The sequence below is a fragment of the Sylvia atricapilla genome, chromosome 17 (assembly GCF_009819655.1).
Source record: "Sylvia atricapilla isolate bSylAtr1 chromosome 17, bSylAtr1.pri, whole genome shotgun sequence".
Classification (NCBI taxonomy): Eukaryota; Metazoa; Chordata; class Aves; order Passeriformes; family Sylviidae; genus Sylvia; species Sylvia atricapilla.
The window spans coordinates 1,563,546-1,584,863 of record NC_089156.1 but is presented as its reverse complement, the minus strand read 5'-3'; the positions used below and the strand labels follow the sequence as shown (position 1 = coordinate 1,584,863).

Below are 21,318 nucleotides of genomic sequence, written 5' to 3'. Positions count from 1 at the left end.
ACAGCTCCCTCATTCTAGCTCTCTGCACAGACAAGGCACCTACACATTTTTTTCTTTAACTTAGTTTAATTCCTTTGACTACAAAACCTTCAAACAAACCCCAAAATACTGTAAAAGGAGCAGAAATGGCAGGATGGGGACACTCCTCCCACTGAGTGAACGAGTCCCATCCCAGAATGATGCCCAGGGCTGCTCAGCGATGGCTGAAGAACCCCTGGGGGTAGTTGAACTTGAAGGGTTTCAGGCGCAGGGGACCCCTGGAAGAGGAGAAGAGGGAGAGGCTGTGACCCACAGGGACCAGGAACATCCCATGGCACCCACAGAAAAGGTGGGGACAGTCCTGTCAGTTCCTGGGCTGTGGGGACAGATCCCTCTAGGACAGGCTTGCAGGCTGGCTCCATGAAACAGCAATGCCACCAGAGTCCCTGCCAGCCCCCTCAGTCCCCAGCCAGCACCCACCTGACCAGGCGCAGACACATCTTCTCCTGGGGGAATTCCTTGGGCCCCTCCACACTGGGATCGTGGGGCTCTGTCTCCAGGTACACATCCAGCACCATGCACAGGCGCTGCAGCTGGTTGGTGAGGAGCTGGTAGCCAGGTTTGGGCCCCCACAGCTCCTTGTAATAGACATTGACTTCACTCTCCATGGCCTGGAAAACAGGGATGAGTTAGCACAGGCTTGGATCTCTGATTCCCAGGAGTGTCCAGCCACCAGCTAACCCCAACCTCCCCTTGTTACAGACACAGAACTGCTGGGGACAAGCCCAAAAATCCAGCCCCCTCTGCCCCCACCCCACAGTACCCGAATGTTGTCATCATTGCTGCTGTTCCGCTCCCCCTTCCAGTTCAGGCACAGGCTGAAGACAGGAGGCAGCGTGGAATAACCAGGATTCAGCACCACAGCTGCCTGGAGCTTGGCTGAGCAGGGAAAAGGTGTCACTCACAAGGCCTCCAGCCAGGTGGCTTAGCCATGAAGACTCCCAGAAGCTGGGATGGGGATTGGGAACTCCCAAGGGAAAGAAAGGTGCCTACCTGTTCCCCTCTCTATCAGGGCCATGTAGTAGAGGTGAGTGTCTTCAGCCAAGCCGGCCTCTATCACATCCTTAGTGTAAGGCAGCTCCTGAGAAGAGGAGGAGGAATGATGGCTCCAGTGCCATGTGGGAGCTGGAAGGGAGGGGTTCAGCCTTGTGCTCAGCACTTACAGCATAATCCTCATAGGGAATGGCAGTCCACTTCACCAGGCGTGAGACGATTTTGGTGGGGAAGAGCTGCTGGCACTCGCTGGACACGGGCACAACACCGTGCTCTGAAAGCAGAGACAGGGCTGGGGACACAGCTCTGGCACTGGCCTGCAGTGGGGATGCTCCCAAGCAGGACCTGGGGGTGATGTTATCCTTCAGCAGCTCTGCAGCAGGTGCCCAGCAGAGGCCTGGGCTGTGATCCCACAGGATCCTTGGCCTGCAGTCCCACTGGAACCCTGCCTGGACTGCTTGACAGGCACACAATTATGTACAGTGTGCTGTTCACCTCCCACCACATCCCAAATCACTTCTCAAAGAGGTGCTGGGCACTGGAAGGGCAGAGCCTTCCTCTGCCACCCAAAATAAGGCAGTTCTTTCCTTCCTGCAACTCCCAAGGGCTGAGGGAACAATTGAGAATGCAGAGGGTGGCACTGCCACCCACCAAAAGTGACATCAGCCACCTGATGTCTCCTCTCCAGTGACTGCTGCTGTTCCACTCTCCCTCCCAGTTCAGGCACTGCCTGAAGATGAGCAGCAGCTTGGAATAACTGGGATTCAGGACCATGGCCACCCAGAGCTTGGCTGAGCAGGGAAGAGATGCTCCCCTGCATGAGGGCTCTGCCACTGCAGCCCTGTCCCCAGGGAAGGGCAGGGAGCCTGGCAGGACCCTGCCACTGCAGCCCTGTCCCCAGGAAACCCAGCACTCACCGAGGGATGCAAACTGCTTGTGCAGGGCCAGGCGGGACTGCAGGCGGCTCCGGAGCAGCTTCACCGTCAGCTCCATGTGGCTAGCACTCAGGGAATTGTCAGCAGCCACCGTGTGCTGTGGGCAGGAGGGATGTCAGGCCAGGAGCCACACCCCCACAGGGACAGGAACCCATCAGTGTCACTAAGGGGCTTGGACTATCAGGTGTGTGACATGAAATATGTCAGCATGGCCCCACACACAGATCCCGCCCAGTTCAGCCTGTCCCAGACACGGTTTGGGAGCAGCTTGTGCCAGCAGGGGGACAGGACAGGACCCCAAACCTCAGCCCAATATTGTGGGGGAGAGGGGAGGGGTTTGTGCCATGCCTGAGGCTGATCCTTGGGGAAATGCAGGCCGCCCAGCTTCTGCACCCACACGTAGGGGTGTCCCAGCTCTGTCACATAGTCACTCAGGGTCAGGATGCTGTGGGGACAACGAGTAAGTGTCACACCAAGCCAGGGAGGATTTGCTGTACTGGAGCAAGGAACTAATGGCAGTGGCCTGGGTGACACTCACCCCACTTTATCGAACTGGAACTGGTTGGCTGGGTTGGGTGTTTTCCTCCCATGGTCTCCGGGATAGAGGCAGTTGAGGAGGGAGTCTGGGGAGAGCAGGTCCCTGGCAGAAAGAGGGGAGAGGTCAATCAGCAGCAGTCTGGGCTTTTCATCCCTCCACGAACAGGATTCAAGCCCAGAGAAGGGGATTATGAGCTTCCTGAGTTCTAGACCAGAATGACTTTCCCCTGATTCCACTCCAAAAGGAGAGCTGTCTCCTCCCTGCCTGGAAGAAGATGGAGATCACAGGGCACCAGCTCCTGCTCTTCCAAGGAAGCTGTTACCTCCAGTGCCATAAAATTCCTCATGTCTTACTGTACCCACAACACTGACCAAGCACAATGGGCTGTAGGATTTGGGGTGCTGTTCAAGACACAGCCTCCCTGGTTTGGGGCAACACAGCTGGGGGCAGCAGGAGGGACAGAGGGAACGCCCTGCACAGGACCTCCAGCTGATGTCACAGAGAGTTTGATGTCAGAGTCTGCAGCAAGAAGAGAAACCCAATAGGATGAGGAGGCTGCATATGGGACAGGCTGGGAGGCAGCACTTGCTCCCAGGCAAGCCCAGATGAGCCTCTCCCACCTCCCTCTTCCTCAGGCATCTCCTGTCCCAGGGAGAGCCACCAGAGAGCTGGCAGCTGGTAGGAGCTCCCTGGGCAGGCTCCCAAAGCTGCCACTTCAGCTTTTCCTCACACCAGTCAGGCTCCAGCAGGCTCTGGGGAGCACAGGGAGAGGCAGCTGCATCTCTGGAGCTCAGGACAAGGTGACCTCAGGAGCAGTCAGGTGAGGGAGCTGCCAGGCTCTGCCTGTGGGAGGGAGGCTGAATGTCTCAGCAGGAGAGGCTTTCCCCCAGTTCCTGACAGCTCTGGCACTGCTGAGAGGTTCCCAAACTCCCTGACCCTGGTTTGTCATGGCAGAAGAGGACAGAAAGGTGCTTGGGCTGTGCAGGGCTCCTGGACTCACGGGGGCAGAGGGGTCACTGCCTGATGAGCTCTGGGCTGTGCAGGGCTCCCAAACCCCACAGGGCAGAGGGGTTCCTTGATCCTATGGGATCAGTGCCTGATGATCTCCAGGCTCTGCAGGGTCACTGCCTGATGATCTCCAGGCTCTGCAGGGTCACTGCCTGATGATCTCCAGGCTCTGCAGGGGTCCCAAACCCCAGACCACTGCCTGATGAGCTCCAGGCTTGCTGCCCACAGGGCCCTCCTTACCCAGCACTGATGGCTGTGGTCATCTCCACAGCAGTGGTCACCTTGGCTTTCACTGTCATGACATTGAGGTTCATCAGGTAGTAGAAGGTCAGGTGAAGCACGTTCTCATCTGCCCACACAGAAGGCGTGATATTGGTGCCTGCTCCAGCTCAGAGAAACCCCTCCACACTTCCAGTTCCCCACAGGGTCCCCAGGGTGCTGCTGGGGTCAGCCCCTGAGCTGCTGTCACAGCCCAGAGTCCCTCACCTTTACACTTCAGGTCGAGGGTGACAGACAAGGGGTGTCGCTTCAGCATCTCCTTGCGTTTGTCGTCCAGCTGCACACCCAGGGTGGGCCTGCGCCGCTTCTGGGGGGGCAAAGCAGCAGTCAGGGCCTTCCCCTGCTCCTCATCAACCCACGGACCTCCCCAGCCCCCTGATCTTTCCTCCAGTCCAGTTCTACAATATCCCAGTGCCACAGCTCCATGGGGAGGGAGGGAGATGGGAAACCCTCACTCAGCTCCAGTTCCTGTCATTCCTCCAGCTCCAAGGTATGTCTCGACTCCTGGGAGACAAAGCCAAGGACCTGCTGGCCCAAAAGCTTTCCTACTGCAAGAGGCAGAACCTGGAATCACTGAATCCTGTAGGTTGGAAAAGCCCTCTGAGAGCATCACCAACCACTCCTGCAGCCCTGCCAAGGCCACCACTGTCCCCAGGTGCCACATCCACACAGCTGTTCAATCCCTCCAGAGATGGGGACTCCCTCACTGCCCTAGGCAGCTGTGCCAGGCTGGAGAGCCCTTTCTGTGAAGGAATTTTCCCAATATCCTCTGGCAAACTCTTCTTTCCTTTCATCCTGTCCCTGTTCCCTGGGAGCAGAGCCTGACCCCCCCGGCTGTCCCCTCCTGGCAGGGAGTTGTGCAGAGCCACAAGGGCCCCCTGAGGCTCCTTTTCTCCAGGCTCAGCCCCTTTCCCAGCTCCCTCAGCCTCTCCTGGGGCTCTAGCCCCTTCCCCAGCTCCGTTCCCTGCCCTGGACACTCGAGGCCGTTCCCTTTACCCTTCCCCACAGTACAGCACCATACACCTGCCTCTGCTGCTGGGTGCTGGGAGTGGAGGCCCAGAGCCCCTTCAGGTTTTGCTGCTGGGAGCAAGCAGCAGCTCCAGCCTCTCCTCAGCATCCAGCAGGAATTATCTATAGGAGAAACACTTCCTCCAGTGAGTGCTGAACAAGGCCTGGTGCAGAGAATGCTTTCGGCACACGATGGACACGGATCCCTCCCTGTTGGACACCAGCTCCCTGCCCTCAGGCTATTTATACAAAGTGGAGCAGCTCCAGCTGGAGAGCTGCAGGGCGGGATGGGACAGGAGAGGAGCAGCTTTGTACCCTGGTTGTTCCTGCATTTGGGACACCAACTGGAAATGGCAGCTCCCTCCTCCCAGGAAAGGTTGGGATGTGACATCACTGCACTTCCACACACACTCACAGCGTGCAGGGGCAGTTCCCAGCCCCAGCTCTCCCAGTACCTCCCTTGATGCAGTGCTGGGAGAGGGCCCAGAGGGGGACAGTGCTGTCCCTTACCGTGGTTTGCTCCTCCTCTGCGTCGGAATCACTCTCATCATCTGTGCAGAGAGAGAGGTGTCACCCAGAGCTCTCACCACCAGCAGGACCACCAGGGCATTTTCCGAGCCCATGGCTCCCCCTGACACCCCTCTCCCAACAAAAGCAGGGTCCCAAGAGCTGCAGACACACAGGAACAAGTCACCAGGGCAACATCATAACTCACCCTGCGAGTCCTCAGGTGGCTTATAAAGGGCTTTGGCTTCCTCCACACTCCCTTCAATGGCCACCACAAGCTTCTTATCTGCAGAGGAGACAGGAAAACCAAGTGAGGAATCCCATTGCTGCTGCAAAGGCAGTGGGCAGCGCAGCCCTGCCCCAAAAGCTCCTGGTTCCTGGTGAAGGAAGCTCCAGCAGAAGGCCACTGGGAAGAGCAGCTGTCTGGGAGGCCACCACTGGGCTGGATCTCCTGGGCAGGATGGGGTCAGATGGAAAACCCTGGGTTTTGAGGCACTCTCCCTGGAAACCATAAGGGTCAAATCTTTATTAAGAGCCAAGAGAGGCTGGGGACAAGCAGGGACTGAAGCGTGGTGTCACCACGGCTGCAGATGCAGCAGGGACCTGGTGTGGCCAAGCACCACCGTATCCTTCCATGTTCCCCCAGCACTGAGAGGAACAGGTGACACCACAGCCCTCACCACACAAGAGATGTGCACAGGCCAGTGGCATTCCAGACCACTTCCAGGAAATCCCTCCTAACTCAGGAAGGCTCCAGAAATCCCCTCAAAATACAAAGCTTCCTGAGGGGATGAAGGTCTCCAGGTGAGCTGTGGGAATGGCCTCTACAAGGCCTGGGGTCCCCACCACCCACAGGGGGCACAAGGCAGGGGGCGACAGCTCTGGGGAAACTGTGACAGCACTGAGCCAGCTCACAAGCTGCAAAGACATCCCTGCTGACCTTGGGAAGGGGGAAGGGGTGGCAATGGAGCTTCCCAAGCACTTCTTCCAGTGAGGCAGCTGAGCAAACAAGGTTTCAAATGCTGCTGCCTCACTGCGCTGTGGGGCCACCCCGCTGCTCTGAGCTCAGCAGAATCTGACAGCAGAGCAGACAGCAGGGAAAGACCCCCAGAAAGCAGTGATTCCTGCAGGCAGGAGTGAAATCTGACCCGTGGGGGACACTGCCCCTCAGTGCTCACCACAGGCCTGTCCATAGGCGCTGGCTTGGACGAAGAGGACGTAGAGAGGAGGCGGGAGGTGCCGGGCGGTCTCATACTGCTTGTGAGCCTGGTCAAAGGGCATGAACAGGTACTCCTGGACAGGCAGGGAGGCCTGGGGAACAACAGGGAGAGCCTTCATCACTGGGAAGGGAAAAGCTCATCCTCCTCGTCCCAAGAGAACGGGAAATTAAGGCAGCACAGCAGTGATGGTGCAGGGTTAAACACAGAGAGCCCCAGGGAAGGGCTGGCAGCTGCCTCTGCAGGGAAAATTTTGGATCTGGAAATAACCCAGTTCCTTCTCCTGCTCTACCCTCCCAAGGCAGTCACAGGGGGCTGGAACTGTGTGGGGCTCCCCAGGGAAAGGCCCATTTAGCAGCTCCTGCAGCTGCAGTTTTGCAGGAATTGCCACATAAATAAAAGAGGAGACTCCAGAGGGGTCTCGGATCTGCCCCTCACCCACCCTGAGTGGGAATGAAACATCTCCAAACCCAAACCAGCCCAGGAGCTGCCCCTCGGAGTGTGACCTCCTGCAGGGCTCAGGTACCTGCATGATGCTGTTGAGTCGAGGCTGGAGGCTGCTCAGATATTCCTTCTTCACCTCGATCTCCTTCAGGATCTTCTCCTTGCTGGTCAGGCACTCCTTGTACTTCTCTGCCAGCCTAAGGGGGGAATTCTGTCACTGCCACACACCACAGCTCTAAACCTGCTGGGGTCCACCTGGATGATGAACCCCAGCACTTCTGCCCTGACATGAGGAACGAGGAGACCTCAGACACGGGGCAAACACAGAGCTCCTAATGCCAAGGGCAAGTGTAGGCAGGCAGGAACTGATTGGAGATGGAAAACAAACAAGGAAAAGGGGAAGCTCAGCCTCGTGCTGTGCTCCATGGAGGGGCAGCAACTGGATCTCCCCTCAGGAGATCTGCTCCCACACCAGGCTCTGCTGCCAGCAGCCACGACCCCTGCAAGCTCCCTAAGAGGCTTTGTCACTTCACATCCCCAGAGGCACTGCATGTCACATCCTCAAGGTTCAGTAGGGAAAACCCAGGAAAGTGCAAGCCCAGCACGATGCTCCAAGCCCTGGATACACTCATGCTTAGGGAGAACACACCAAATCTCCTTATTGCTGTTGACTGCAAGCCTTTCCCAGCAGGAGCAGGGAAGCTGGGTATGGAAGTGAGCTGCCCAGGACAAGGGTTCTCCAAGGGGGAACAGACCTGATCTTGCAGAACTCTGATTCTGTTTCCAAGCAAAACTATTTGTGGGGGTCAGTGCACATCCCAACAGGCTCCTACATGAGTTCCAGTGTTTACACACCTTCCCTAAACAGAGCTACTGAAACCCCTGCACACCACTACAGAGGCACCTCACACAAGATGGAGAAAAAGCTGAAGCAAATCCAATGGGGTTTAAACAGCCAGAAGCACCAACATAAATTATGGATGGATGTCAACAACCCTAATATCAGAAAATACTCAAAGCACCACTGGCATCTGCTCTTGAGCAGCTGAACAGGCCATATCCCACCTCAGCAGTGGGAGATGGACAGGGGCATTCCTTCGATACCAGAGTGAGGACTGGGAATTCCAAGGCTTCTCAGCAATCTGAAGTGCAGCTGTGGGCCTCCATGAGGTTTGGAGATCAAAATCGTAATTTTTAAGCACAACCCTCAGAGATCTGCAGGCCGAACACTCCTCTGCCTGTGCCATATGCAGAGCCAGCTGGAGGATCCTGGCTGTGCCTTCCACCAGGCAAAAGCAGCCAGGTCTTAGGGAGAGGATCTGGGAAAAGGGAAGGGTTGGAGGCACCCAGCACCTCTCACTGTCTGCTCTGCCTGAGCTGCTCTCAGGCAGCACCAACCAGCACTGATCTTTCCAGAAGGTGTTCCTGGGCACTGCCTGACTGTTATCCAAACACATGAATGCTGTGTCATGTTTGTTTTTCCCAGGGGGCAAGAGTCATGGAGCAGCTGAGCCCTGGGACAGCAGTGACGCCAGCAGCAGGACACGGGGCTGTCCAAGCCTGGCATGGAATGGCAGCAGCTCCAGCCAGGATGGGCTCCCTTTGCTCCTTGGATCATCAGGCAGTGACAGAGAACTCCCTGACCTATAGAACAAGGATCCCAACAAGCCCAGCTCTGCACAGAGGGAATCTCCCAGCTGCACAATAAATGCCTGCTCCACACTGATCCAAGAGGGGTGAAAAACTTCATCCCTACATGTGCTCTCCCAGCAGCTCTGGGTGTCTGCCCAGATTCCTGGAGCTGGGACATGGAGTGGGGACACCCAGAACTCTGCTCAGATCCCTGGAGCAGGGAATGGAAAGACCACTGACCCACCTCTTGCGCTGCTCCAGCTCCCAGTCCAGGCGGGCCAGGGTCTGCTGGTGGGGCTCAGTCAGGGTGATGGCAGGGCGGCTGATTTCAGGGGGGGCCTCTTTGTAGAACTCCTCCAAGCTCACCAGCTCGATCTCCTCATGTTTGGATCTGCCAGGACACATAGATCAGACCAGGGAAAAGTGGGAAGTGTTCAGCGTGTCCCAGAGGAGAGTGTCCCACCGAGGCTTCCTGCCCTGACTTCTCTCCACTACCAACCACCACCATCAGTGAGCTGAACTTGTTTTGACCTGCACTGTCTGCACCTAAAGGGGCTCCAGGAGAGCTGGAGAGGGACTGGGGACAAGGGCTGGAGGGACAGGACACAGGAAATGGCTTCCCAGTGCCAGAGGGCAGGGCTGGATGGGAGATTGGGCAGGAATTGTTCCCTGGCAGGGTGGGCAGGCCCTGGCACAGGGTGCCCAGAGCAGCTGTGGCTGCCCCTGGATCCCTGGCAGTGCCCAAGGCCAGGCTGGACACTGGGGCTTGGAGCAGCCTGGGACAGTGGAAGGTGTCCCTGCCCATGGCAGGGGTGGCACTGGATGGGCTTTAATGTCCCTTCCACCCCAAACCATTCCATAATTACAAATGCCTGGAGCACCCGCTCTGCTCCCACAGTGAACTCAGAGAACGATAGAAGAGCTCCCAAACACGGGCATCACCCACCCATCCCAGACACACCAATGCTCCCTCTGCTCCCTGGCCACACTCACTTGAACTCCAGGCACTTGGTGATCTCTTTCTGCAGGTGCATCACCTCGTAGAGCAGGTTCTGGAGCTGCAGGTGATAGGCATCGACCTTCTGCTTTGCCTGAAACACGGACACAGTCAGAGCAGGGATGGAGCAGGAAAGACACCCCGAGAGAGACACCAACAGCCTGTCACTACAGCAGCTTGGGACAGCAGGTTTTAGGGTATGCAACAATTTTTTGGGGGAAGAATGACATTTTTAAGGGCTGGAGAAGCAAAGAATTGTGACACGAGAGTGACCCTGCTCCCTCCTGCACATTTCAAAGCTAATGCACAGGACAGGGCTCATTTGTTGGAGCACACAGAATTCCCTCTCTGAGAACTCTGGATATGGAGCTTCCAGGCCAATCATCCACCCATTTATACACCTGCAGAACACCAGAACTTTGAAACGGAGTTTTCTGACCTCTCACTATATTTGAGACAAAACCAGAAAGTTCTCCTTCATTACTTACCTGCCCTGCACCCAGCAGGAATTCATCAGGATCAGAGCCTCCTGACAAACCCTCAACTCAAACCCCACGACCTGGCTGAGGTGTAACTCCTCACACCACGCACATAGAACAGGCAGAACCTGCCCCATCTCTGACCCCCCTGTATCCCAAGGTGCATTCCTCACTCCCAGCCCCTCTGGGTACCTCGTGGGTCTGGTCCCTGCCTTTCTTCAGCCGGATGTGAGCCAGGCGGTTCAGCTTCTTCAGGGTCATGAAGTGCACACAGCTCTGCACGCGCCGCTCGTCGATCTCCGAGGCCTGAGGGGCAGGACAGAGGGATTGGAAGTAGTAGGGATGGCTGGCACCATCTTTGCAGGGAATTCCTGCCACAAAAGGGGCCCCACACTTTGCTATTTATGTCACTGGGGCTTCTGAGGGAGCCTCCCCCTGGCAGATCACAGGGAACTGCCGGGGAGAACTGGGAGGGGGTCCAGGCTCCTCAAAGAATCACTCCAGGCATTTTTCTCAGCAGTAGGAACAGAGGTGGTTCAGCCTGAGGCACCTGACGTGTCCCAGGAGCCCAAGACAAGGGAGGCTATTCTATTTCCAGAGCTGAACCCCTGCCCCAGGAGCCCAAGAAAAGGGAAACTGTTCCATTTCCAGAGCTCAATTCCCTGCCCCAGCAGCCTGGGACAAGGGAAGCTGTTCCATTTCCAGGGGCTCAATTCCTGCCCCAGCAGCCTGGGACAAGGGAAGGTGTTCCATTTCCAGGGGCTCAATTCCTACACCCAGCAGCCTGGGACAAGGGAAGCTGCTCCATTTCCCTGACTCCTGCTACCTTCCCTCTGGGATTAATGGGGAAAGCCCAAATGATGGCCATGCTACACCACACATGAAGACCTTTCCTCACATTTTCCTTGATGCCCCGGCTCTTCAGCTCCTGGATCTCTGCCATGAGCCTCTGGAGCTCCTGGCAGGTCTCCCTGTAGAGCTCGTAGTCCTTGATGGGGTCACGCAGATCCACCTCGCTCTCCTCGCTGTAGTACCGGACATCCTGCCAAGGAAACAACACCTCCCGTGGCTCATCCCTCCCCCTGGAAAGGGCTCTGGGACAAGCTGCCATTTCTGGCTCTGCCCATGAATCCCACGGCTTTACACAGGGAGAGGACTCAGTTCCAACAATCCCAAACCCACCAGTCACTAAAACACCTGGCTAGTTCAGGCTGTCTTTTATTGTTATAAATTTAAATTGACACCGTTGGGGGGCTCCTGTGCAGGGCCAGGAGTTGGACTGGAGGTTCCTTGTGGATCCCTTCCAGCTCAGGCTATTCCATGATCTACATATCCTCAGAGGATAAACCAGAAAGGTGATTACTCCTCCTCCTCCTCCACCCCACTCTGGCTGATCCTACACTATCCTGCTGCTCACGGGAGGGTTTGAAGGCACCATGCAAATCCCTGAGGGATCTTCCAGCTTTGTGCTCACTCTCCAGAGGAGTGTTTGTGTCTCCTGAAAGAGATGGAAGCAGGTTTAGGAATTCATAGCAGGACTTTAAGAGGCATTGGAAGCTGGAGGAACTGGGTCTCACAATCCATGGAAATCCAGAATTGTTTGAGTGGGAAGGGACTTTAAAGTCCATCCAGTCCCATAGGCAGGGTCATCTTCCACTATCCCAGTTTCCTCCAAGTGTCCAGCCTGGCCTTGGACACTGCCAGGATGGGACAGCCACAGCTTCTCTGGGCATTGTTTTCCAGCAGGGAGAGCCAGGCCAGCACAGAGGGCTGTGGGGGGGTCCCTGGGCAGGTCTGTACCTGGTCCGTGTCGCCCTTGCCCCGCTTGCCCTCGGCTGGGACCCCATCCGTGCGGATCACCTTGGGCTTCCTCTTCTTGCTGGACTCAGAGGACATGCTGCTGCCGGCAGGGCTGGGGAGGGGATACAGGAGGAGTTCGTGGGGACCAAACCTGCCTGGACCGGGACTCTCCCGGGACTCTGCAGTGTCCCCTGTGCCTCCCTCCATCCTGCACCTCGCTCCCCTTCCCAGCCCGCCCAGACCGGCTCTGAGCCTCACCAGTACAGCGGGCCGGGGTCTCTGCTCCACCACAGACCCCCACTGCCCTGAGCTCCCTTGGGACCCGGACCCGAGCGCTCAATCCCTCCCGGCCTCGGGGGCTGCACTGCCCCTGAGCTCCCAGACTCCAGAACACCGGGATTACGGCTTCTGCCTCTCCAGAGTCCTCCTGACCCACAGACCCAGGACCCTTCTCTCCTCCGGAGCACCCTAGACTCCCGCACATCCATCCCGGGGCGCCCGCTCCTCTGAGCCCCCCCAGACCCGGGACCCTCCACCTCTTCAGAGCCCCCGACCGCAGCACATCGGCCTCAGAACTCTTCATTTCTTCAGAGAACCCGCAGACCCTCACGCCGGGGACTCTCCGCTCCTCCAGAGCACCCCACACCACAGCATACGGGCCCGAGGCCTGAGTGCCCCCAGGCCCCCAGCACGGTGCCTTCCCCCTCCGGACCACGACCCTCCACTTCCACTGAGCCCCCAGCACACTTGGCCACGGACCTGACCCCCCTCCCAAGGGCCCTGGGGCCGCCGCCGCCATCCCCTCCCGAGGGGCCCGGGTCGCCCCGGCACTCACCGCGCTCTCGGCTCCGCGCCTCCCGGAAGTGACGTCACGGAACAACAGAGCGCGGCACGGAGCGGCAGCGAGACGCTGCCACTGCTACAGGCGCCCCCTAGCGGATCCGGCACTCTGGAGGACCCTTACGCACTGGGGGCGTGGCTTCCGGTAGATGGGCGACTTTGGCACAGGGCGTGGCTTAATTAAGGGGCGTGGCCACCGCCCCATTCACAAACCCGGGGAAGGGGCAGCCCTGGGGGGAAGGTCTCTAAGCTGCGGGCACTGGTGGGGGTTTCCTGATGCAGAAGGGCAGCCACACGAATAGCGGGAGCTTGGATAGGGGTCTCAGAAGCACTGATGGGTATCCATGGGCTTGGGATGGGATCCCGAGTGGCACTGGGGGTATCCATTGGTTGCGGGAGGGTCGTGAGATTGGGGTCCCTGGAGGTACCCATGGGCTTGGGATGGGATCCCCAGTGGGTGGGGGGCACACAGGGGCTTGGGTGAGGCACAGAATGGAGTCCTCAGTGATGGTGGGAGGTCTGTGGGCTTGGGAGAGCCTAGGGATGGGGTCCCCAATGGCACTGGGGAGATCGATGGGCTCGAAAAGAATGGGAAGAGGGCCCTAGTGGCACTGGGAGCATCCAGAGGCTTAGAGGGTCATGGGATGGTGTCCACTTTAGTACTGGGGGGGTTCAGGGGTTTGGGATGAGGTCCCCAATGGCCCTGGGAGGTATCCATGGGTTGGGCTGGGCCTTGGCTTGGGGTGGCCTGTGGTGCTGGGGGATCCCCAGGAGTTTGAGGGGGCCATTGGATGGGGTCCCTGATGGTGCTGGGTGTATCCATGAGCTTGAGGGGAGCATGGGATGGGGTCCCTGATGGCACTTGGGGCAATCCATGGGTTTGGCAAGGGGGTCCCAGTGGCACTGGGGCTACACTGGAGTTTTGGGGGGTCCTTCAGTGTATCACAGCACCCATGGGTGGAGGTCCTTTGGGGCAGGAAGCACCCCCAACGTGAGGCAGGGCAGCCCCCTGGGTGACACCATTCTGAGGGGGTTACACCAGGCATCCCCAGTACCACCCTCCCCTCCTGAGAGGGGCCCAGGCTTTAGCATATTAAATATTTAATTGGCAGCAAAGGCACCCGCTGGGCTCATCAGGAGCAATTAAGCCCCTCCCACCTCCACAGCCTGCCCAGCCCCCCCCAGCAGCACCATCCTGGGGACCCACCCCAGAATGGGGGGCTCCCACCTTCCCCTCCCTGCTCTCAACCCCCCCAGGGCACCCCAAAATGGGGTGGGGGAGAGAGCTGGGAGCCGGGGGGAGCAGAAGCCCCAGCCCTTCCCCAGCAGGGCCAGGGCACAGGCAGGGAGCCCCCGGGGGTGCAGGGAGACGCCCCCAGCACAGCCAATCACTGCAGCGGGGAGATCTTCAGGGGAATCATTATCCGTGATTCCATGGTCCGGATCAGCGGGACTGAGGAAGGAAAGGAGAGAGAGGTGAGGGCAGGGGGTCCCCAGCACGGGCAGGGGGTCCCCAAAGGGCCTGGGGGTCCCACTCACCAGTGTAATAAACGTTCTCATCCCAGCCCCTCTTCCTCCAGGCCGCATTCCTTGTCTCCTCCCGGGACTGCAGATCCCTGTAGGCTGTGGGGAGAGGACAGGACTGGCACCTTGAGCCCCCAGCCCAGCCCCCCAGGCTGGGGGTCCCCCAGGGTGACACCCCTTACCCCAGAGGTGATGCACCACGTAGAGCTCCCCGATCTGGGAGAAGAACCCCCCGACTGCCTCCTGGTTCTCCTGGCGGTACTTAATGGCCCGAGCCCTGCACAAAGCAGGGGACACGTAGAGGGCCTGCCCCAGGGGTCCCCCCTTCTCCAGAGGGAACTTTTCCCACCTTGGATCCCTCCATGCTGGGAAACCAGTGGCTTACCAGTTGTTGCCCCACTCGATCATGGTCCCTGGCTGGAAACAGGGGAGGAAACCCAGTCAGAACGCCCCTGCTTGCCCAGCTGGGGGTCTTCTCATCCAGGAAGGAGGAATTTGGGGGGCTGCCCCCAAAACCTGAGGTATACCAGCCTGAAGACTCCCCCCTGAGACACAGGCTGATCCCCACCTTCAGCTTGTAGGACCTCAGCTCATAGATGTTTGGCCCCTGGCGTGGCCGGGGCTCATTCCAGAAGCTGAATTCCAGGAGCAGCTGGTTCCTGCGGGACAGCAGCATCCGGCTCCTCTCCTTGCGGAAGTCCAGGTACTCCTGGGGACAGCCCCAGCCGGGGGTTTCGGGGTGGGGGCAATGTGGGCTGGGGGTGTCGGGCACAGGGGTCTCGCCCCCACCCCGGTGGTACCTTGTTCTGCCTGAGCTTGTTCATGCAGTCCATGAGTGCTGGGTACCCGCCCGAGAAGCGCCACAGGTGCACTGCAAAGAGGGTTCTGGGGTGGACAAGGGGAGCAGCACCCCAAAACCCCACCAAAATCTCTGCCTTTGGCAGCAGAGGCACCAGGAGCTGCTGCCTGCCCTCACCTGCCTGGTCCTGCTCGCCATACCACGTGTTCCAGTTGCCCACCAGGTCACAGGGGTAGTCAGGGTCCGAGTGGAGCTTGGGCAGCACCTCTTCTCTGTGGGGGCCACAGAGGGGGCAGTGGGGTGGGGGGCAGCACCCCAAAAGGGTGCTGTCCCCCACCCAAAGAGGTCCCAGTGCCCAAAAACACCCAAAGAGGTCCCAGTGCCCCTCTTTGCCCTCCAAGCATTTGCCCAAACAGGATCTGGTGCATCCTGGGGGGATGCATCCATTTCACAGGGAAGGAAGCTGAGGCACAGAACAGGGACACACATCCACCCAGGAGCTGCAGGAGCCCTGCAGGAGCCCTTCCTGCCCCTCTCACTCCAGAACAGCACTCCAATATCCCACCGGGATGCTGGGAAAGCCCCTTCAGTGTACTCACGTCAGCTTGTTGTAGGTTTCCAGGCACTCCGGCTTCACGTTGTGAACTGCAGGGACAGGAGAGAGAGGCTGGGAAGGGGGAAGGAAGGAGAAGGATCCGGGAATGGGGGTCCCCAAGGGGTGAGGGATGCACCCCATCTGTGCCGGCCTTCTTCCCAGCAGGAGCACTCACACTGGATCTTGTAGAGGTTGCTGGTCTCCTTCTTGGAGAGGAGGTTGGAATGTGCGTCCTTGCGTGGATCCACCTTGTGCACGAAGAGGGAGCGGAACCAGCTGCCCTCGGCATCCCTGGAGTACCCCCTGTGGGACACCGGGGCAGCGGAGATACCGGGAATGACCAGGAATGACCGGCTGGAGAGCAAAACAGGATCCAGAGGCCTCACTGCCAGTCCTGTGGGCAGCTGCCGCCATTGTCCGGCTTCCAGGGAGCCCCAGGACTTCATGGACTTCTGTTCAGTTCATACGGGCTGCCCTGTCCCTGTTCTGAGGTGAGTCTGTCCCCAGTTCCAGTCTGTCCCCATGAATTCAGAGAGGCTTTGGCTATGCTGCCCAACCGAGCAAGGACACTGGTGTGGGGGTGTGGGACAAGGGGGACAGCCCCCATGGAGCCCTCTCTGCCCCTATGGCCACTCCAGTGACCCCTCCACGGGCAAGGGGACATGGGACAATGGGGATATTCCCCCACAGGATCCCCTTTACCCAGGGGCTGCTCCAGTGCTGGTGGCCCTTCCACAGGCAAGGTGACGAGGGGACACGGGGTGATGGGAGCAGCCCCCGGACCTGTCCCCCGGGGCTCCCCAGCAGCCCCAGGGTGGCTCCGGGGCCCCGGAGAAGGTCGGGCTCCCCGTCAGGGCAGCGGCGGGGGGGGAACGGGGCCCCTCGGCCCCGGGTCCGAGCTGCGGCCAGACCTTTGTCCCCAGCGAGGCAACGACCGTGGGGCCGCTCCGGGGGCCGCCCGCGGCGTTCGGGAGGGTCGCGGGGTCCGGGGAGGGCTCAGGGGGCTCAGGGGCGGGGGTAAGGGGTCCCCGCCCGAGGGGAAGCGGGGGGCTGCGGGGTGCGGACGGGATAAGGGTTCCCGGGGGGTTCAGGGTAGCGGGGTGTGGGTGTCCCGACCCGGGGAGATGCAGGGTGCGGGGTCCGGGGAGGATGCGGGGTCCAGGGGGAAGGATCAGGAAGCCCGGGGAGCGGGGTGTGGGGGTCCCGTCCCGGGGCGACGCGGAGAACGGGGGGGATGCGGGGGCGTTGTGGGGATCAGGAGTCTCAGAAAAGGCGATACGGGTGTCTCGGCGCGGGGGGATGCGGAGTCCGGGGGGAATGGAGGGCTCAGGGCAGCGGGGTGCGGGTGTCCCCGCCCGGGGGATGCGAAGAGCGGGGCGATCTGGGCCTCAAGGGCTCAAAGGCGGGGTCTCCGCCCGGGGGGATGCGGGAGCAGGAAGGATGCGGGGGCCGGGGGAGCTACAGGGTCCAGCGGGGAGGAGGATGCGGGGCGTCCCCGCCGGGGGAGATGCGGGGAGCGGGGTGCACGCAGAGTTCGGGGGAGGATGAGCGATCGGAGGATGCCGCGGGGGCTCTCAGGGCGAGGGGTTCCAGCGGTTCCCGCCCGGGGGTCCCCACTCACCGCGCGCCCCGCGGGGCCGCGCCCGCGCCCCCCGCCCCGCAGCCGCCGCAGCGCCGCGCTCCCGCCGCGCGCATCCCGCCGCCATCTTCCGCACCGGGGCGGGGCCGCGCGCGGCGCGTGCCCACCGGGCCCCACCCCCTCGGCCCGGCCACGCCCCCTCAGAAGCTGGCCTGCAGCAGCGTGATTCTGATTGGCCGCCCGGCCACACCTTCGCGCGCCCAGCCACGCCCACCCGCCCCCGCCCGCCGCCGCCGCGACGCTTCATTGGATGCCGGCGCGGGGGCGGTGCCCGCGGGCCCGGCGGCTCTCGGCAGCCAATCAGAAGAAGCAGATGGAGAGGCTGGTGGCCGATGAGTCCCGATGTCTCGCTCCGTCGGGGGCTGCAGAGCTGCTCCAGGGGGGCGGGGCTTCCTCGGGCTCCGCCCTACGGGGGGCGGGGTCAGAATGACAGGGGCATCTCCACCGAGGGGCGTGGCCGGGGCGTGGCCGGGTCTTACCTGTGGGCGCGGGCTCAGGGGGTCCCCGCGGCCCCCCCGGCGTGTCCCCGGCTCCGGGGAAATGTCCCCGCACCGGGGGCTCCTCCTGGGCTGGGGGCACCTGAGGGAGGGCACAGGGAGCGCTGCTCCGGCCGGACCTGCGGCGTTCCCAGAGCCGCTCCTGCCTCAGACCCCCCTCTGCTCACAGCCCCCCTCTGCCCTATTGCCCCTTCTGTCTACCCCAAGCCCCCACCACTAGGTCGATAGCCCCCCCTCTGCCCCATAGTTCCTTCTGCCCCATAGCTTACCCTATTTTGCCCCATAACCCCCTCCCGTTTCTCAATGCTCCCGCTCTGCCCTATAACACCCCTCACCACACAGATCTGCACCACAATCACTCCAGCATTTGCTCCCCGCATATTTTCCCCTAGACAGTAGCAATTCCAATTCCCCCCCGCGCTCCCCCAGATCTCACCTCGCCGTGGGGCAGTGGAGGGACTGGCGGGCAGCAAGGAGGGGGCACGGGTGGGCTCCCGAGCCCTTCACCTGGGCAGTGTGTGTGCAGTGAGGGCGAGGGAGCATCTGCTCCCCGGGGTTCCTGGAGTGTCTCCTGGGAGAGGGAGCGGGCGGAGCTGGGAGGGGGGGAGAAAACAAGAGTTAAAGGGTTAACTGCCCCCAAGACCCCGCCAAAGGCTCTGTGACCCCCACAAAACCTCTGTGACCCCCTCCTCAGATTCCTCAAACCCTCTTTGTCCCTCCCCAAACTCTCCAACCTCCTCCCTCTGCCTGGGATTCCCCAAACCCCTGGAAACCCAGGCCCTCTCTGTGCCCCCCGTACCCCACGCACCCGGGCAGCGGCGATGCCCCCCGGCGCAGGGCACAGACCCACGCGTGCAGTTCCTCGGCGGTCTCAGCCCCCAGGCAGTACGTCCGCATCCCGGGATGTTCAGCCTGGGAATGGGGGATCCTTGGTAGACGGGGCTCAGGCTTCCGGGTCCCGTCCCCCCACCCAGGGGATCCGGGGAGCCGGGGAGCCGGTGCTGACCGTGAAGAGGAACTGGGGGGTGCGGGGGGCACGGGGGGCAGGAGGCAGGACACGGATCTCGTAGCCGGGCAGGGGGAGGCCGCCCCGCACTTGCTGCTCGCTGCTGTCTGGGGGGCAGAGGAAGGTCACAATGAGGGGCACCAGAGCCCCCATCTGTACCCTGAGGTCTCCGGTACCATCAGGGGGGTGGTGGGGACCTCCTCTACCTCCTCTGAGTGCCATTGGATGGCCCCAAACCTCCCGGGGTTCCCCAATCCTTAGAACCCCACCAAGGACCTCTTCAAGCCCCCAGAGACCTCCAGCGCCCCAGGAACCCCCAATCCTGCCAGAATCCCTGATCCATCCAGAGACCTCAAATCCCCAGGAATTCCCAATGCTCCAGAGACCCCCAATCCCTGGGGGATCCCGGACTCCCCCAGAGACCCCAAATGCCCCAGGGATCCCTGACTGCCCCAGGGACCTCCAACATCCCAGGAACCCCCTCGGGATTCCTGGTCCTCCAAAGACTGCCCAACACGCCAGGACCCCTGAGCTTCCCGGGAGCCCCCAGTGACCCAGGGACACCCTGGGATCGCTGACTCCCCAGGGACACCAGGTCACCCAAGCCCCCTCACCCCCAGATCCCCAGTCCCTCCGGGATCTCCAGACCCCCCTGCCCCCCCTCACCCCTGTAGTAGTAGAGGCAGAGATCCACCAGTACAAACCAGCGGCGCTTCCAGAGCCGCAGCCCCGAGCTGTCCTGAGAAGCAGAGGGGAGGGACGCGGGTTGAGCCCCCGCAGCCCATGCCCCCCCCGGGACCCTCTGCTGCCCCAGACCCCTCAATCCTTTCCGATCCCCTCGGCTTCCTCACCCCCCAGGGCTCCCGGCCGTGCCAGACCCCCAAACCCCATAACCCCCCGGCACCCTCTTCCATCCCAGACCCCACAATGGCCCCGCACTGCCCGGTCCGACCAAGTGTCTCTGATCCCTCCAAACCGCATAATCCTCCCTCACCACCCACTGACATCCCCCAACTCCCTCTATTTTCCCCCCAAAGCCCCATATCCCCATGACCCCCTGACACTCCAGACCCTCTCAAGCCTGTACACACTCCAGCTCCTCCCCAGCGCCCCAGGTCCCCCAGAACCCACAACCCCCCCCGAATCCCGCACCTCACCTGCTTGTGCAGCCAGCCCTGCATGGCGGGGGTGGTGCGGGGGTCCCTCCGCAGCGCCTGCTCCCCCTTTCCAAAGGCGTGGACCCTCGGCACGGGCCGGCAGGGCTGGGCAGGGGGGGGTCACCCATGACGGGGGGCCAAGGAAGGGGCCCAGCACCCCTACAGCCCCCCAGGCCGCCATGGTGTCTACCAGCCCTCCTACCCCGATTTACCTTTGTAGCCTTTACCGCAGCTGCCCAGAGCTCTCCCCTTGCGCCCCATAATCCCTATGGAGTACTGGGCTCCCCCGTACGCCCCAACGCTCCACATGCCCCCCTCGAGCTCCCTCGGGTGCCCAGGGTTCCCCAAACCCACCCCCTCCCCTACCCCTACAACCCCCAGCCCCCCTGTGGTTCCCCGGTTTCCCCCTCTTGTCCCCCACCTCCCTGGCCCACCTGGGTGCGGGGTCCAGCGGGAGCAGGCTCGCGGCGGGCGGAGTTGTCGCTTTCTGCCATGGGGGGTCCTGCGGGGCCAGCAGGGGGCCGGGGGGTCCCCGTCAATGTCCCCATTGTCCCCGCGGGAACAGAGGCCCCGTTCTTCCCTCTGCGGGGGCGGGGGCCGCTCCCGGACGCCTGGGTCCCCCCGGGAGTGTCGGGGGGAGCTTCTCGTCCCCTCCCCCTCCCGATCCTGCCGGAATCAGGTCAGCCCCGTCCCCCCGTGCTGGTCCCAGTTTCTGTCCCAGTAACCCTGAACTGGTCTCAGTTCCCATTCCAGTAACGCCGAACTGGTCTCAGTTCCTGTCCCGTTACACCATGCTGATTCCAGTTTCCGTCTCGTTATCCCCGTGAAGGTCTCACTTTCTGTCCCAGCATCCCTCAACCCCTCCGTCCTAATTCCCACCCCGTAATCCCCGTGCTGGTCCCAGTTCCCATCCCAGTAACCCTGAACCGGTCCCAGTTCCCGCCCCAGTAACCCTGAACTGATCCCAGTCGCTCCCGTTATCCCCGTGCTGGGCTCAGTTTCCGTCCCAGTAGCTCTGAGCGGGTCCCAGTTTCTGTTTCGTTCCCCGATGCTCGTCCCGGTTCCCAGCGCGTTATCCCACCCCGGCCGGGGTCGCGGTCCCGTCCCCTTGCCCTGGTGACGGGTCCCAGCCGCTGTCCCACCATCCCAGTGACGATGCCAGTTACCGAGGCTGGTTCTGCTCCCAGCCCCGTCCCGTGTCCCGGTATCGGTGCCAGTCCCGTCCCGTTGCCCCGCGCTGGTGGCAGCCGCAGTCCCAGTCCCCGTTCCCGTCCCAGTCCTGCCCCATGTCCCCGCCCGCCCGGGCGCTGGTCCCAGTCTGTGCCCCCACCCACGGGCCCGGACACCCGCTTCCCCGGGACCGCGTGGGTGCCCTCGCCCCGGCA

The 21,318-nt window shown here is 61.2% G+C and overlaps 3 protein-coding genes across 9 annotated transcripts; all 3 read right to left on the bottom strand.

Moving 5' to 3' along the window:
• Positions 1 to 46: 46 nt before the first annotated feature.
• Positions 47 to 12,774, bottom strand: THOC5 (THO complex subunit 5). 5 transcript variants are annotated; one of them, XM_066331151.1, is made up of 21 exons: positions 12,712 to 12,770; positions 11,877 to 11,988; positions 11,494 to 11,574; positions 10,975 to 11,118; positions 10,269 to 10,382; positions 9,594 to 9,691; positions 8,845 to 8,991; positions 7,051 to 7,165; positions 6,486 to 6,618; positions 5,516 to 5,593; positions 5,311 to 5,351; positions 4,000 to 4,099; positions 3,754 to 3,862; positions 2,506 to 2,607; positions 2,316 to 2,412; positions 1,950 to 2,064; positions 1,203 to 1,306; positions 1,033 to 1,120; positions 803 to 918; positions 460 to 650; positions 47 to 257 (listed from the first exon to the last, which is right to left on the bottom strand). In XM_066331151.1, exons 2-21 carry the CDS (start codon positions 11,970 to 11,972, stop codon positions 194 to 196), a joined length of 2,133 nt encoding a protein of 710 aa, XP_066187248.1. In that variant the 5' UTR covers positions 11,973 to 11,988; positions 12,712 to 12,770; the 3' UTR covers positions 47 to 193. The 5 variants fall into 5 exon arrangements, with proteins under 5 accessions (XP_066187248.1, XP_066187249.1, XP_066187253.1 ...); XM_066331152.1 differs by having other exon boundaries at positions 11,937 to 11,988; positions 12,712 to 12,741; XM_066331156.1 differs by lacking the exon at positions 11,877 to 11,988 and having other exon boundaries at positions 12,712 to 12,774.
• Positions 12,775 to 13,800: 1,026 nt separating this feature from the next.
• NIPSNAP1 (nipsnap homolog 1) lies at positions 13,801 to 17,355 on the bottom strand. 3 transcript variants are annotated; one of them, XM_066331159.1, is made up of 10 exons: positions 17,256 to 17,355; positions 15,810 to 15,937; positions 15,639 to 15,684; positions 15,217 to 15,311; positions 15,041 to 15,111; positions 14,809 to 14,949; positions 14,626 to 14,657; positions 14,423 to 14,517; positions 14,256 to 14,339; positions 13,801 to 14,169 (listed from the first exon to the last, which is right to left on the bottom strand). In XM_066331159.1, the coding sequence occupies exons 1-10, from the start codon at positions 17,327 to 17,329 to the stop codon at positions 14,105 to 14,107; spliced, it is 831 nt and encodes a 276-aa protein (XP_066187256.1). In that variant the 5' UTR covers positions 17,330 to 17,355; the 3' UTR covers positions 13,801 to 14,104. The 3 variants fall into 3 exon arrangements, with proteins under 3 accessions (XP_066187256.1, XP_066187255.1, XP_066187254.1); XM_066331158.1 differs by having other exon boundaries at positions 15,810 to 15,988; positions 17,256 to 17,344; XM_066331157.1 differs by lacking the exon at positions 17,256 to 17,355 and having other exon boundaries at positions 15,810 to 16,404.
• Positions 17,356 to 17,413: 58 nt separating this feature from the next.
• On the bottom strand, positions 17,414 to 21,252 carry PLEKHA4 (pleckstrin homology domain containing A4). Its single transcript, XM_066331795.1, has 9 exons — positions 21,100 to 21,252; positions 20,368 to 20,435; positions 19,934 to 20,038; positions 19,443 to 19,515; positions 18,777 to 18,883; positions 18,579 to 18,682; positions 18,207 to 18,363; positions 17,753 to 17,852; positions 17,414 to 17,679 (listed from the first exon to the last, which is right to left on the bottom strand). The coding sequence occupies exons 2-9, from the start codon at positions 20,425 to 20,427 to the stop codon at positions 17,414 to 17,416; spliced, it is 972 nt and encodes a 323-aa protein (XP_066187892.1). The 5' UTR covers positions 20,428 to 20,435; positions 21,100 to 21,252.
• Between the last annotated feature and the right edge of the window lie 66 nt (positions 21,253 to 21,318).

Excerpts from the sequence above, each read along its gene's own strand:
- PLEKHA4 (XM_066331795.1), bottom strand. The coding sequence starts at position 20,427 with ATGGCAGAAAGCGACAACTCCGCCCGCCGCGAGCCTGCTCCCGCTGGA. Across the intron at positions 20,039-20,367 it reads CCGCTGGACCCCGCACCCAG|CCCTGCCGGCCCGTGCCGAG; the intron begins GTGGGCCAGGGA and ends CCCCCTGCCCAG. Across the intron at positions 18,364-18,578 it reads GGGGCATCGCCGCTGCCCGG|CTCCGCCCGCTCCCTCTCCC; the intron begins GTGCGTGGGGTA and ends CCCCCCTCCCAG.
- THOC5 (XM_066331151.1), bottom strand. The coding sequence starts at position 11,972 with ATGTCCTCTGAGTCCAGCAAGAAGAGGAAGCCCAAGGTGATCCGCACG. Across the intron at positions 2,608-3,753 it reads ACCACAGCCATCAGTGCTGG|GGACCTGCTCTCCCCAGACT; the intron begins GTAAGGAGGGCC and ends TCTTTCTGCCAG. Across the intron at positions 1,307-1,949 it reads CAAGCAGTTTGCATCCCTCG|AGCACGGTGTTGTGCCCGTG; the intron begins GTGAGTGCTGGG and ends CTCTGCTTTCAG.
- NIPSNAP1 (XM_066331157.1), bottom strand. The coding sequence starts at position 16,080 with ATGAAGTCCTGGGGCTCCCTGGAAGCCGGACAATGGCGGCAGCTGCCC. Across the intron at positions 15,312-15,638 it reads GAAACCTACAACAAGCTGAC|AGAAGAGGTGCTGCCCAAGC; the intron begins GTGAGTACACTG and ends TGGCCCCCACAG. Across the intron at positions 15,112-15,216 it reads TGGCGAGCAGGACCAGGCAG|TGCACCTGTGGCGCTTCTCG; the intron begins GTGAGGGCAGGC and ends CCCTCTTTGCAG.